General features: G+C 34.4%; 1 protein-coding gene across 3 annotated transcripts in view; it reads left to right on the top strand.

Annotated features, from left to right (window-relative positions):
* DACH1 (dachshund family transcription factor 1) overlaps positions 1-13,975 on the top strand; it is a 494,873-nt gene that overhangs the window by 350,453 nt on the left and 130,445 nt on the right. For 2 of the 3 annotated variants that reach the window (XM_043998547.1, XM_043998546.1), the window contains 2 exons: positions 3,523-3,658; positions 6,653-6,787. In XM_043998547.1, the coding sequence (XP_043854482.1) occupies positions 3,523-3,658; positions 6,653-6,787 (271 nt within the window). Of the gene's footprint in view, positions 1-3,522; positions 3,659-6,649; positions 6,788-13,975 lie in introns of all 3 variants that reach the window. The other variant, XM_043998545.1, reaches the window with a different exon arrangement.

Raw genomic sequence — 13,975 nt, 5'->3', positions numbered from 1 at the left:
ATCCACTGCTCCACCCAGCTGTCCCTAGTCCCTAGCTTCTTAAAACTGTGGGTTGCAACCCCATAGGAGATCACATAAGGGAATGTAGGGGTCACAAAAAAATTGACAATAATAAAAGGTTATGTGTACCTGTTTCATAAAGCCATATATGCCTGGGGTCATGTAAAAATTTCTCAGGCAAAAAGTGGTCATGAGTGGAAAAGCTTTAAGCCCTGCTCTATGCAACTTGTTTAGCCTTTAAGTTGCACTGATGATGCCAACCTACATTATTAGAGGTAGTTTCCTTATCCAGGAATTCCCCTTACCAATGAAATCACATGTGTGGTTCCTATCCCTTCCTTAGGTCCCATGTAATTATGTTATCCAGTACAAAAATAGGTGATTTGGTAAGATCCCATCTGAAATATACAATTGAGTTATGAACAGACATTTTGGGGCCATCAGTAAGTTCAGAAGAGATACACAGAATGGTGAGGAAATTTTTTTAAAAGATGTCAAGTTTACAAAGCTCTTTCCACACAACCTTTTGGCACAGGAGGCACAACTACTAGCTAGTATCATTTTTTTCCTCATTTTATACCTGAGGAACTTGAGCTTTGGAGAGGTCAAGTGATGAGTGCAGGGTCACAAATCTAGTTAGTAACAAGAAAGAGTCTAACCAAGGTTTCTTAACTCCAATGTCCTGCCTCTTGAAGTAGTGGTAACCTATCTTTGGAGGTTTTTGAGCAAAGGCCAGGTGACCACTTAATAGAGATTTTAGAGAAGAGAATTAAATGCCCCTTTAGAGATATTTTCCATCTCTGAGTCTATGATTCTAAGCTGCAACATTTACAAGACACTTTACTTGACCACCATGGGAGGGTAATAAAATTATCTGCATTTTGTAAAAGAGGAAACTCAGGAGAAAATAGGTACTAGACAATAAACTATCCTAGATTCTTGTAACAGAGTGCTCTTTGGGAGGGTGGGGGAACATGTCTATGTCAATTATTTAAATGCTTGTTTTTGATACTATTAAGGAAGAGATTTTATGTCCAGTTCTCCTAACTCTAAGCCCAATGCTAGAAAAACAAAACAAAACAATAACTGCAAAAATTAAGACTGCCCTTGAAACTGCTCACAAAGTTTCATAGATCTAGAACTGGATGAGACCTCAGGTGCTCATCTTACAGATAAGAAGACTGTGGTCCAGGGAAATTAAGTAATTTGGCCACTGTCACACAGGTAGTATGGATCTGAGATGGGACTTGAAACCAGATCCTCTGACGCTAAAGTAAATTCGACTATACTACACCATTGTAAACCTAGAAGAGTTTGAGCTACACAGAAAAGAAGTTACCTTCCTCTTTACCCTACAGACACATTGCTTATGCTTACTAAGATACAAAGTGAAGAATCAGGCCTAGAATTTGATTCCTACATTTGGTTTTGAAAATATTAGTCACTTTTTTAGTAATAATTTCTATGTACTAATTTTGGTTCCTATTTGTCTTTCCCTATATTATGTGAGTAGCCATTACATGTGTTGCATTTCAGAAACGGTTTTTGCCATTCACTGTCTAGTACTGATATCTGATTTATGTTTGCCCTACTCCTTAATTAGCTTTTAATTTTATACCCATTTAACTACCATTTTTTTAAAAATGTAGATTCACAAATCAAAATTCATAAAGGTCATTTTCTGTTTTATTAATTTTAAAATAGAGAGTTCTTTCATAAAGAGAAGGAATTTTCCCTTAATTCCTTCTTCCAAAGGAGGGATTTCTTGGATAGCATTTGTATCTATAAACCCCATTGTTACCCCAAGTAATGAATATTATTATCATTGTACTTATTAACCTGATTACAGTAATGTTTGTTGTAACTCAGAGAATGTGCAGTTGCATAACTTTTCTCTACTTGGGTATTTTCTGGACCCAGTCCCATTGTATATTGTAGAAGGGCTTGGGGGTGGGGAAGGGAATTGATGGCAATATTAGGAGGTAGAAAGTGGGAAGGAATAGCAAAGTTTCCTTTGTTCTAATACAAAAGTATTTGTGGTAACCAAAATAAAGAGTAAAAAAATAGTCTACACTGACTCTGGGACAATATTCTCAATCCTATAAAATGTGTAAGCTCTGCTCACACAATTTTCCTTTCTCTCACTTCACTTCTTTTCCCTTATTCACCAGAGAGTTTTTCTTCTAGTTCACATATAAGCTTTGTAATATTTATAGCCCTCTTAAATAAACAAAATTAAAAGTGGTTTTGGCTATCCCCAGAGTTAGTTGAAAACTAGAATGAGACAAAAGACTGGTTTTAATGTGACTGGGTATTTTTAGCCTGGATGGACAATAGAAGACTCAAGGAGGACATGAGAGCTGCCTTCAAGTATTTGAAAGGCTATCGTATAAAAGGATAATTAGACTTGTTCTGTTTGGCCCCAGAGAGCAGAGCTAAGAGTAAGGGGCGGAAGTTTCAGAGAGGCAAAATTAGGCTACATATAGGGAAAAACTTCCTAACAATTAGAGCAATGCAAACATGGATTGGGCTTCTTTAGAAAGGAATGGGGTCCTCTCCATTGGAGGACTTCAGGAAAAGGCTGCTTGTCTGGTACTCTGAGTGGAATGGAGTGCATATTCTTCTTCTTTTGCCTTTTTGTTTAATTTCCTTTTTATTCAGAGCTTCATAAACTCCAAATCATATACACTTAGTAGAACAGAAGGAGAGTGTTGTGTAAAGTGTGGTTAACCTCCATTGCCTTTTCTTTCAAAATATATATCCATTGGATGTATAACTTTCAATACTATGTGTATGTCTGTGATTCCTGCTGGTGGGGATTTTTTTTTTCCTTATAGGTCAGACTAGTTGCTTACTGAGGTCTCTTCCCACCTTGAAATTCTGTGAAAAATGTGTGTCCATTATTAGTTCAGGCTTTGCAGATTACTAAAAATGTGGCTTTCTAATGCTTGGATAGCAGAACAGTGATGGAATAAATGTTAACAACTCTTCTGGCATTATTTTGGTCTATCACATTAATAATCTATGTGCTAAATAGTCCTCAGACACTCATTGACACAGCAGACTATAATAGCTCCATTCATAGACTTCTTTAAAAAGGATAATTCTTTAGTACTGAAGTCCACTTTGCTCTACTCATTCATTATAGCTTACAATTTAGCTATTTTTGGTCCTCTTATTTGGGTCCCATTTTCTCCAAATAGGAGACGTAGGCTATATCTAACTTTGGCCATTGCTATAGGAGTGTATACCTATGCAAGTTTTCCGGATGCATGTTATCTGACTATTCTTCTCTACTCTCCCTCCTTTGTGTGGCTTTTGTGGGTTCATTGTTTATATCCTGAGAAAAGCTCAAGATAAGTGGGGATGTTTTTAATGCAGCCAAATGTAAACTAAAATAATCCTTTTCTTTGCTCTAACATGTTTTTTACTGTATTGGGGGGGGAAGCAGTATTCAATAGACAAGAGAGCCATTGTATTTGACTCATTATTATTATTATTTTTCTTCCTGTGGGGGTATAGGAACGTGTTCCAGACAGTCCCTCCCCTGCCCCCTCCCTCGAAGAGGGTCGAAGACCTGGCAGTCATCCATCATCTCACCGGAGCAGCAGCGTATCTAGCTCCCCTGCACGGACTGAGAGTTCTTCTGATAGAATCCGTAGGTCACCTACTTTTCCTTGTCACCATTTTAAACTTTATTAGGTTCAGCTGGCTTTTCTAATCAAAATGCCCTCACTCCAAATAGATCTCAGATGTATCATGTTCTGAAGCTCTGTAGCAAGAGCCATCTCTCAACATTATGTTTCCCAGTTTGCAATATCCTAAGGTATGATGCTACATTAACAGTTTTTGATATAAACTCCCACTCTGTAATACCACACATAAAGCTTTGAGCTATGAAACAGAGCTTGAGATGGAAAGTAACCTTCTAGATTAGTTTCTGAAGCGAATGCAGCTCTCAGTTATTCAGTATCTGACTGTACAAGTTGGGCACAGTATATCCCGTTATTTTGATTCCTCAGCTAGCCTACAGCCAATCATTTGGGCCACTTCAGATTCTTCATTAAAAGTTCCCAAAGAGGGGCAGACTTAGAAAATGGAAGGAATAGAATTCAAAATGATGGGTTTTACTTTTTGTTAATCATTAAAGAGAAGGGGTTGTTTTTTGGTTTTCATTTTTTAAGTTGAAGATTTTGCAATTTATTGACCAAAGTTAAAATTAGCTATGGGTTTCAATGACTCATTCTATCAATGTAGAACTGGATTTTAAAATATTATTTTAATTCTATAATATGGAATAAATTTGGGGCTATATTGATGTGTAGTCATACATTGACCTGTGATAGACAAATGGCACAATTCATTCAGTGTCCCAGAAATATCTCCCAAGATGTAAGACTGGAACAAAGTAGTTGAAAAGTGAAATTTTTAACCAAACAGTGAATGTTTTTCTCTTTATCAAGGAGTTCTGACTTATCTCCACACTTTATCTCTGACTAATTTCATTGATTTTTTCCCTTAAACAAATTAATTGATTAGCCCATAGACACTAACAAATACACTCTTTTTAGACTTAGAGTTATAATCATTAGTTGTTATATAAAGACTTTTAGGAACATGGCTTTTGAACTGGAAAGGAACCTTAGAGGTTCATCTCATCCAGCCTCCTCATTTTATGGGTTACCCTTGGTGGTACACACATGAATGTATCTACAAATATTGTATATCTATAAACATAGATATACAATATGTACAATATACAGTAAGTACAATGTGCATATATGACATAGAATATATATACAATCTATGTAGATATATACACACCTATTAATACATATACTTATACGCATCCCCACATATGCACAGGCATATGCATTTTTGAGAGCAGCTAGGTAGCATGGAAGGAAGATAAAGTGCTGAGCTTGGAGTCAGGAAGACCTGAGTTCAAATCTGGCCTCAGACACTTACTGGCTGTGTTACATTAAACAAGTCATTGTTTTGTCTCAGTGTCCTCATTTGTAAAATGAGTAGGAAAAGGAAATGGCAAACTACTCCAGTATCTTTGTCAAGAAAACCCCCAATGAGGGTCACAAAGAATCTATGAGTGAAATACCTGAACAACAATAACACATGCTTTTTTGAAGATGAAAGTTATATATGTTTGTCTAAAGTTAAATACTATAGAATTCAATATCTCCAATTGAATATTTTCAAATTTGTTGTTAATTATGGTAGAAATAATTGTTGCTAGGTTTTTTAACTTTAAAATTATGGAAAGATGCAAATCTACTTTTGTTTTTTTGAAATCATTCACTGGTGCTACATAGTTTTTCAAACTTCCATTTCCAAATTCCATTTTGAGCAGTAGCTATGTGATCAAGGGTAAGTCTTTCAAACTCCCTGGACCTCAGTTTTCTCATCTGTAATATGAGGGTGTTGGAAACCATGGATTCTATTTTTTCAGCTCTAGTTCTATGATCTATGATCTGCTAATGTAGAAATACCTCTGGTGACTATAACATTGACTTTCAAGCGTCCTTATAGGGATAAGACTATTAGCAAATCATGAAGATCAAAACATACCATTTTTACACAATCTCTCTTCAATAGAAATGCCAAATTTATGGAAAGAATTCTACTATATTTGAACTTTTAAGTATTTCATATAATCTGTGGGGAGGTTTTCATCTACCCCAATTCTTAAATAGGTGAAAAAAGACCACTATTATGTTTTATTTATCATAATAATTCAAAAGCAATATTCTTTCAATAAAACAGCAGAAATGACCTATTTCTATGCTTTCCAGTGACATTTCTCTATAGGATGAACTCAATCCCAGTCTATTCCATGAAATCTTGGAATTAATAGTTTGTTCTAAAGGGATAGGTAAAGTTTTCTTACCAAAAATTAGGGTTATTTTATTTCATTGTTCATTTGTCCCAGATGCAAAAAGGATACCTAAATAATAAGTAGAATAAAATATTGATGTAGCAGGAAAATTTTATTATAATATTTGAAGGAATCTGATTAATATATCATGAATTACCAACAAATGGTAGAGTCATTCATGAAGTCTTCAGGATTGGCACTTGGTTACGTATCTTCATCGATGGCATAATCTAAATTAGATGGATATTTTGGTCATCTGATTCATTATCCTACTAGTTCAGGGCACTTTCTGCTGATTATATGATGAAGGAACACTAGTTTTTTCATTCAAAAAAAAATTCAATGAATAGTTATTTGTTGGAGTATGAAATTTTTTACCTAAAATCATTTTTAAAAATATGATTTCTTATCAAAGAAAAGGTTTTCATAATTGTTCATCAAGCATTTTTGAAAACTGCATTTAGTTTCTCAAAAAGTACTATACATTAAAGTGCCAAGTCAATGAGCTAAATAGTACTCTAAAATATTAAATAATGCCCTAGAATTAATGGGGTGTTAATGAAAAATGGAACTTGAATACCTCGTTTGGAAAAGTACAAGCATATTAAAAAATAGATTAGAAAATTAAAAGTACTTAAGTGATAGTAAGAAGATAGGGTTCCCCTTTTGTATGAAGGAAGATTAATTAATGTAAATGGAACACTATGTTATTAATAGCATCACTGTGTGTATGTGTATATGTGTTCTGTTTTGTACCAGCAGCTGTCCATCAGAATGGGCTATCCATGAACCAGATGCTGATGGGTTTGTCACCAAATGTGTTACCTGGTCCAAAAGAGGGGGATCTGGCTGGCCATGATCTTGGCCATGAATCTAAAAGGATACACATTGAAAAAGGTAATGCTAATATTCTGCTCTCATGATCTTCAGTCACAAAAGTTCAGTTCATGACACAGATTTCAACAAATAACATAAGATAAAGTTGGTAGTATTGTGGTAAAAGATAAATGTCTTTCAATGATAGGACAGTTTGGGGGTTAACTTCTCTATTTGGTTCCTTTCTGAAGTAATATATTTCTCATCAAAAATTTCATGTTGGGGGCGGCTAGGTGGTGCAGTGGATAAAGCACCGGCCCTGGATTCAGGAGTACCTGAGTTCAAATCCGGTTCCAGGCACTTGACACTTACTAGCTGTGTGACCCTGGGCAATTCACTTAACCCCCATTGTCCTGCATAAAAAAATTTTTTTTCATGTTACTTTTCATAACTCTCGTGAACTTAGAATATTTCATTTTTATTATAACTATTAACATACATGCATTATTTTTCTTAAAAGTAATATATTCTTAAAGGCAGTTTGCATCACTCCCATTTATAATAATAAACCATATATCATCTTTGGAATGTAAAATTATGGGCTTTTGTTTCAGCAAGAAGTTTGGGATCATTCAACATATTGCTTAATTTCCCAAATGCAATCTGGTATTTTCTCTTCTTCCTATGCAGATATTCATTCTTTGTTCACCTTTGGTATCTACCCAAGAAATATGTACTAATGAAATGGGTTACTTATCCAATTTTTTATCATAATCTGGAAAATAGGGATTCTTCAATCATTCCCACCCACCCATCCTTTTTTTTCTTGCAAAGTTAGTTAAGTCAAATATTTATATGATTTTGGATCTTATTTGAGATGCTCAATAAATCAATAAAACCAGTACATTATCCTCAACAAACAGGATCATTTCCAGAAGAGATAAATAACTTTTTGTTGTGTACCATAGACCCCTTTGTCAAGTGAAGCTAGTGGACGCATTTTTAAAATAATGCTTTTTTAAATTAATTAAATAAAATGCATATAATTACAAAGGAAAGCAATTACATTGAAATTGCAATACAATTAACTAAACATGTTTTTAAATACAAGTTCACAGATCTTAGGGTAAAAACCTTTCATCTAGATGTTTTTACCATCTATGAGGTCAGCACTATTTCCATTTGAATTTTTCACTACACATCTTCTGGGCAGAGGGAAACACCTTTGACAAGCTTTACAATTTCTCTTGATATTATGAGTCAGATAGTTTAAAGATAAAATTATCTATTCTTGATATCAAACACAAACTGTTCAATTCTTCAAAAAGAGCATTGAAAATAAATTTTAAAACATACATTAATGTTTTGGGTAGTGGTTAGAGGATGAATCAGTTGCGAAGGATTATGAATAAGTTAACTCTTTGGAAAATAGTTTTGGAGGAGAAATATTCAAATATGAAAATCGATCTTTGATCTTCTTGCTGTTGATGTTCCTTCCAATAATGTAGATTATAACCCTTTTATGTCTACTTAACCTTATGTGACTTTTGACCAGTTGTCACAATTTCTCCATAGGAGTTTTCAATATAATAAGTGCATTTCCTTCTTTCTCGTGGCATCACAAGCATAACTGGGAAAACATTTGTTCACCAGATACTTCTCTTTCTGGCCAGTTGACCAACTCATATTTTTTAGTCATACATGATGCTGTACTTTACTCTGGGTCTTTGTTGTTCTTTGACTCAATAAAACTCACTGTGTACTTCTCCATTACCATCTGTTGTTGTGGAGTCATTTTTAGTCATGAATGACTGTTTGTGACTCCATTTGGGGTTTTCTTGGCAGACATAATAGAGTGGTTTGCCGTTTCATTCGCCAGATCATTTTACACATAAGGAACCAGATACAAACAGAGTTAAGTGACTTGCCCAGGGTCACTCAGCTACTAAGTGTCTGAGGCCATACATGTACTCAGGAGGATGAGTCTTCTTGACCAGGACTTCTTAAACTTTTTCCACTCGTGACCCCTTTCTGCCCAAGACATTTTTACATGACCCCAACATTCAGTTACATGTCCCCATAAAGTGTTGCAACCCACAGTTTAAGATGCTAGGTTTTTGACTCCAGGGCTGGCACACTATCTACTGAACTACCTTGCTGACTGCCAGCTAAGTGGTATTCAATTTTAATTCTTCAGCCAGTTATATTCCATGATGTATAGCTATAAAACAACATTTTTTAAAAAAGGTAAATCAGTTCTTTCCTCTTTTTTTTTTTTGGAGGGGGGCAATGAGGGTTAAGTGACTTGCCCAGGGTCACACAGATAGTAAGTGTCAAGTGTCTCAGATCGGATTTGCACTCAGGTCCTCCTGAATCCAGGGCTGGTGCTTTATCCACTGCACCACCTAGCTGCCCAGTTCTTTCCTCTTTTGACACAATTAAGAGAAAAGAAAATAGATAAGAATTTTTTTTTAATTCATTGAAGTAATGAAAAAAATAGAATCAAACATTTAATAACATAAACTAAAATATGGCTTTTGGCTACTTGTTCCTCTAAATTTAAATTTCTATTTTTTTTTCTGAGATAAGATATATATATATATTTACTATGTGCATATTCACAAAATCTAGGTTATGGTTGTTAGAGGTGGCAGATTGATAGAATTTAGATTTACTGTGGTATTGGGATGAAACTGCATAATCATCAAAAGCTACACAGAAAAGGTCAGTTTTTAGTAGTAATATATAAAAAGATGGGAAATAGATTTGTGCATGGCACAGGCTGTGTTGATTTGGCAAAATGGTTGGTGTGAGTATCTGAGCATGAAAAAAAACATAAAAGAGGGATGTAATAAAGAGGAAAAAGAATATAGCTGGAATAAAGGCACGGAAATTCTTATTATTTATAACTGGGTTCTTGAGAAAAAGATCTAAAACTCCAGAATATATGCTCTGATCAAATACCTTAAGAAATTAGGAATTACTGCAGGATTCTGAGGACAAGTTTAAAACAATTCATTTCTCCTGTATAAGGAAGACTCTCTCACACACAATTCATGCTTAAGAAACTTACCTTATAATTCATTTATTTCAAATCAAAGGGTTGCATTCATCTTGCTTCCAAGCACACATGAGACCTAACCAGGAAGTGTCCAGCTCTCCCAAGAATGTAGACTGAGTGGTCCTTCTCCAACCTCGACGAATCAATGGAGGTTTATTCCTTTATACTGGAAAGTAAAAAAGTTACTAATTTAAGACCAAAAGAAAATCTCGGAATTGTGAGAAACGTCAAATAGTATATATATATATGTATATGTATATGTATATATATATATATACACACATATATACATATACACACATATATACATATACACACATACATATACATATATGCATATATGTGTGTATGTATGTGTGTGTGTAACACGGCATCATCATTTTTGGATGCTCAGTGATAGTAATTATGCATTCATCAGATATAAGCTGGTTTTCGGACCTATTCTTACTCACCCCACATACCCTCAACTTTTCCCATTCCGTTCTTGGGAACAGTTCTATCTGACAAGTTTGCATCAAACAGTGATTGAAAAGATACTTTTGACAGGTCAACTTTAAGACTAATTAAAACTGAGGGGGGAAGTAGAAAAGATAAACTTTAGTCCAGCTCATCAATTCTGTCATCAGCAGAGATCTAAGGTATTCCTTTGCTTTGATCAAATCATGCTGCCTGTCACTTAGATAGCCCTCAGCTGATCCTCTTACTAAAGGAAACAATCAGAACGGTTTTTAAATGATTTTGGCATTCAAGTATTTATACAGTTTTGCTGAATCACCAATATTGCTCTCCATAAAACTCAAATAGTTCTGTGGGCTCTTCCCATTAATCTATTGAACCAAACTGAACATAGTTGTGGACTATTTAGGAAGGACACACAGCAAAGGTTATATGATGACTTGGTGTTTTAATATAGTAAGGGGATGATACACTTGTTTCTAGTAGTATCTGCTCTATAGTCATGTCAGATCAAAATTAGCTTGTGTCCTTCAATTTGGAGTCACAGGACCTATATTCATGTACTGACTTTGCCATTGATTGACTGCATTGATCTTGGTCGAGTCAATTAATCTCTCTGGGCCTCAGTTTCCACAACTGCAAAATGTAGGGTTGGACCTTGAAGATTCCTTCCATCTCTAAATCCATTAATAATCTATTCTGTGAATACTGTGTACATACCACATTATAAGGAAAGAAGAATGTACAAAGGTAAAGAAGATGTCATTCCTGCCCCTGAGGAGTTGACAATCTCGTGGATTTTAAGAAATTAAAGAATGATAAAATTAAGAATATTATTAAAAATTTCAACTGGAGCAAAGCTATCCTTTAGGTCAATGTTCTCCCTCCTTTTTCCAACCCTTTAGTATTTTCTATATTTTGGCTTATTGTATTACTTGTAGATATTCATAGTGCATCTAAAGTACACTATTTTTTTTAAAATCCATTGTCTTTTATGACATTTATTATGTCATTAAATCAGCTCAGTAACTTTCTTACTAAATATATTTGTATGAAAAATTACTTCATTCACAGACATTTGTAGAGAACTTATTTGTGTGTCTGTGTGCCATTCTGGAATTGAACTTCAAATTTGCATTTGCTTGCCATTTGAAATCATTCAAAACCCAATAATTCTTAGAAAACATAGGTACTTAAAAAAAATCTGGAAGATCATTTTCATTCATTGAGTCAGTGTCGTACAAAATCTTAACGATCTGAAAATTTGAAGCTTTAAATTTTTTTCATAATTTGGTTATATTAACTTGATTTTGTTCTTAAACATATTTAAATTACTTCACCTTTTGAACAACTTTAATTACAGCCATTAGAAGTCTAAAATACTAACTAGTGAGTAAACTTAGCATCTCCTTCATTTTTAAGATTTAAAAAGCCTCTCCAGGTTTTTGAGCCTACAGAGTTTAAAGTATAACAGAAATTTAAGTATGAAAAAAGAGTTAATCTAGGAAGAAGTAGCCATCATATAATATTATAATCTGACCTGAGAGAAAGAAGATGAATTTAAGATGATCAACTTCATTTGACACCCCAAACACACTCATTTAGCTAATGTTTATTTAATTTTGACTTATTTATTGGTTTTAAAGACTAGGCTTCCTATCTGACTTAGCCCCTAAATGCATGGGCTCTTCACAGGTCCAGTCCCACAACTGACCAGAACAGGGCCTTTGACCTGCTCCATTTCCAGCCTGAGCCATTTTTACTCTCCTTTAGGCAAGGAGGTAGATCCCTTCTTGATGGCCTTGCCATTTTTGGGGGGAGGAGGGTAGCTGCATCCACCCTACTATTAGGGATTGAAGGCATGCAGTGTTTAGGAGATGATTTTTATGATTATGTTCTATCATTTCCATGTTTCTTGAATTCTTTCTATATTTAGACCCTACGCTGTCTTTGCAGTTAGTTTATACTTTTGCTTACTTAGACCTGATTTCCTGCTCAGCATTTCTTTGTTTTAAACAGGTTCTGATTTTTTTCTTAGCTTTCATTGTCCCAAGACTGATTTCATTTTTACTTTTTTAAGCCAACTTATTATTATACTTGATAATTATCTATTGATTTTGTTTACCTAACAAGTGAATAAAACCAAACAGAAATGGTTTCATCCTGATTACTGAAACTATTTTTACAGTAACAAGAAGAATGATTGTATTTGAATTTTTTACAAAGTATTTTAGATAAATTACCTCATTTGATCTTTCCAACAACTTTGTAAGGTAGGTGATATTATTATGCCAGTTTACAATTAAATGACTTGCTCATGTTCATCCAGCTAGTTAATGTTTGAAAAAGAATTTGAACTCAAGACTTCCTTATTCCAAGTCCAATAGTCTATCAATTGTTGCACCCAGCTACCTTTTTATAATGTGAATGAACGTAATAATCAAATTTGTTTTTGTTTTTGTTTTTTCAGTCTTGTGCAGGTCACTTAGGCCTCCACATCCTTAGTTTCCTAAAGAGGGTTGTTAGTAGATGGTCACTGAAGTCTCTTTTAGCTCTTCTTGATCCTAGGGATACTCAAAATTATTAGTTGATGCTATTAGTATGAAGACACTATTCAGGTAAGAGCAACAATGACTGCTGTTTGTCTAAATTGGGCAGGTCCTTGAGAATAGGAATTCTTTCTTTTTTTCTTTCTTTTTTCATCCCGCTGTGCTTGACCCATAGTGGGTGCTTGTTGATAAATAAATGTTTGTTGATTGATTGATTTTGTTTCCAACAGCCTATGTCTGCCACCAGTGGGAGATGAGTCTATAGGGTTTTACCTGGTAGAAAGTAATGTTTTTACTTTGTACATAGCAGCTATGTGGTGAAGTGGATGGAATGCTGGGCCTGGAGTCAGGACAACTCTTCCTGAATTCAAATCTGGCCTCAGATGCTTACTAACTCTGTGACTCTGTGCAAGTCACTTAATCCTATTTTCCTCAGTTTCCTTATCTGTAAAATAAGATGGAGGAGGAAATGGAAAAACACTCCAATATCTTTGCCAAAAAATGCCAAATGAGGTCACAAAGAGTCAGACATGAGTGAAAATGACTTAACAATAAGAGCTGTTCCTTTAACACTGTGTAAACTCAAATAGAAATGGGAGCCACTAAACTTTACATAAGGATCTCTGCAGGCTGCCGTTTGATTTAATTTTAAAATGTAATGATATCTTTGTTTTATTTTATTTTTATTTATTTTGTTAAATATTTCCCAATTACATTTTAATTTGGTTCAGACCACACTTGAGAGTTTCATACATAGCCTGTGGCCTTGTGTGTGATACCTCTGCACTAGGATATAACATGTTTAGGGATGTGGATTAGGATTGGAATCATTTGGAAGCACATAGCTGTGGCTTTGTCTCTGTTCAATGGCTTATTCTCCAGATATCCATTCTATGCTTTTGTATTTAAAAGTTACTTTCTTGACATTTTAAATTTGGAAGCAAATTCCTAATGGTCATAGATGGTGAATTTATATTTTGCAAGGCCATTTAATCAGTTTTTCTAAATATTTGGAAATAATTGTTATAAGTAATTTCCTTTTTCTCCATCTTTATTTTTTGGGAATCATTTATATTCCATCACTTTATTTGGTGGTAAGATTGCTATAATTTCTATTTGCTTCTCCAAAACCACTATTTCAAAAACCCAGGCTAATTTAAATCTGAAATTGAGTTACCACAAGTTAATCCTAATTGACCTTTT

The sequence above is a fragment of the Dromiciops gliroides genome, chromosome 3 (genome assembly GCF_019393635.1).
Source record: "Dromiciops gliroides isolate mDroGli1 chromosome 3, mDroGli1.pri, whole genome shotgun sequence".
NCBI lineage: Eukaryota > Metazoa > Chordata > Mammalia > Microbiotheria > Microbiotheriidae > Dromiciops > Dromiciops gliroides.
This window is presented reverse-complemented; position numbering and strand designations above follow the sequence as displayed.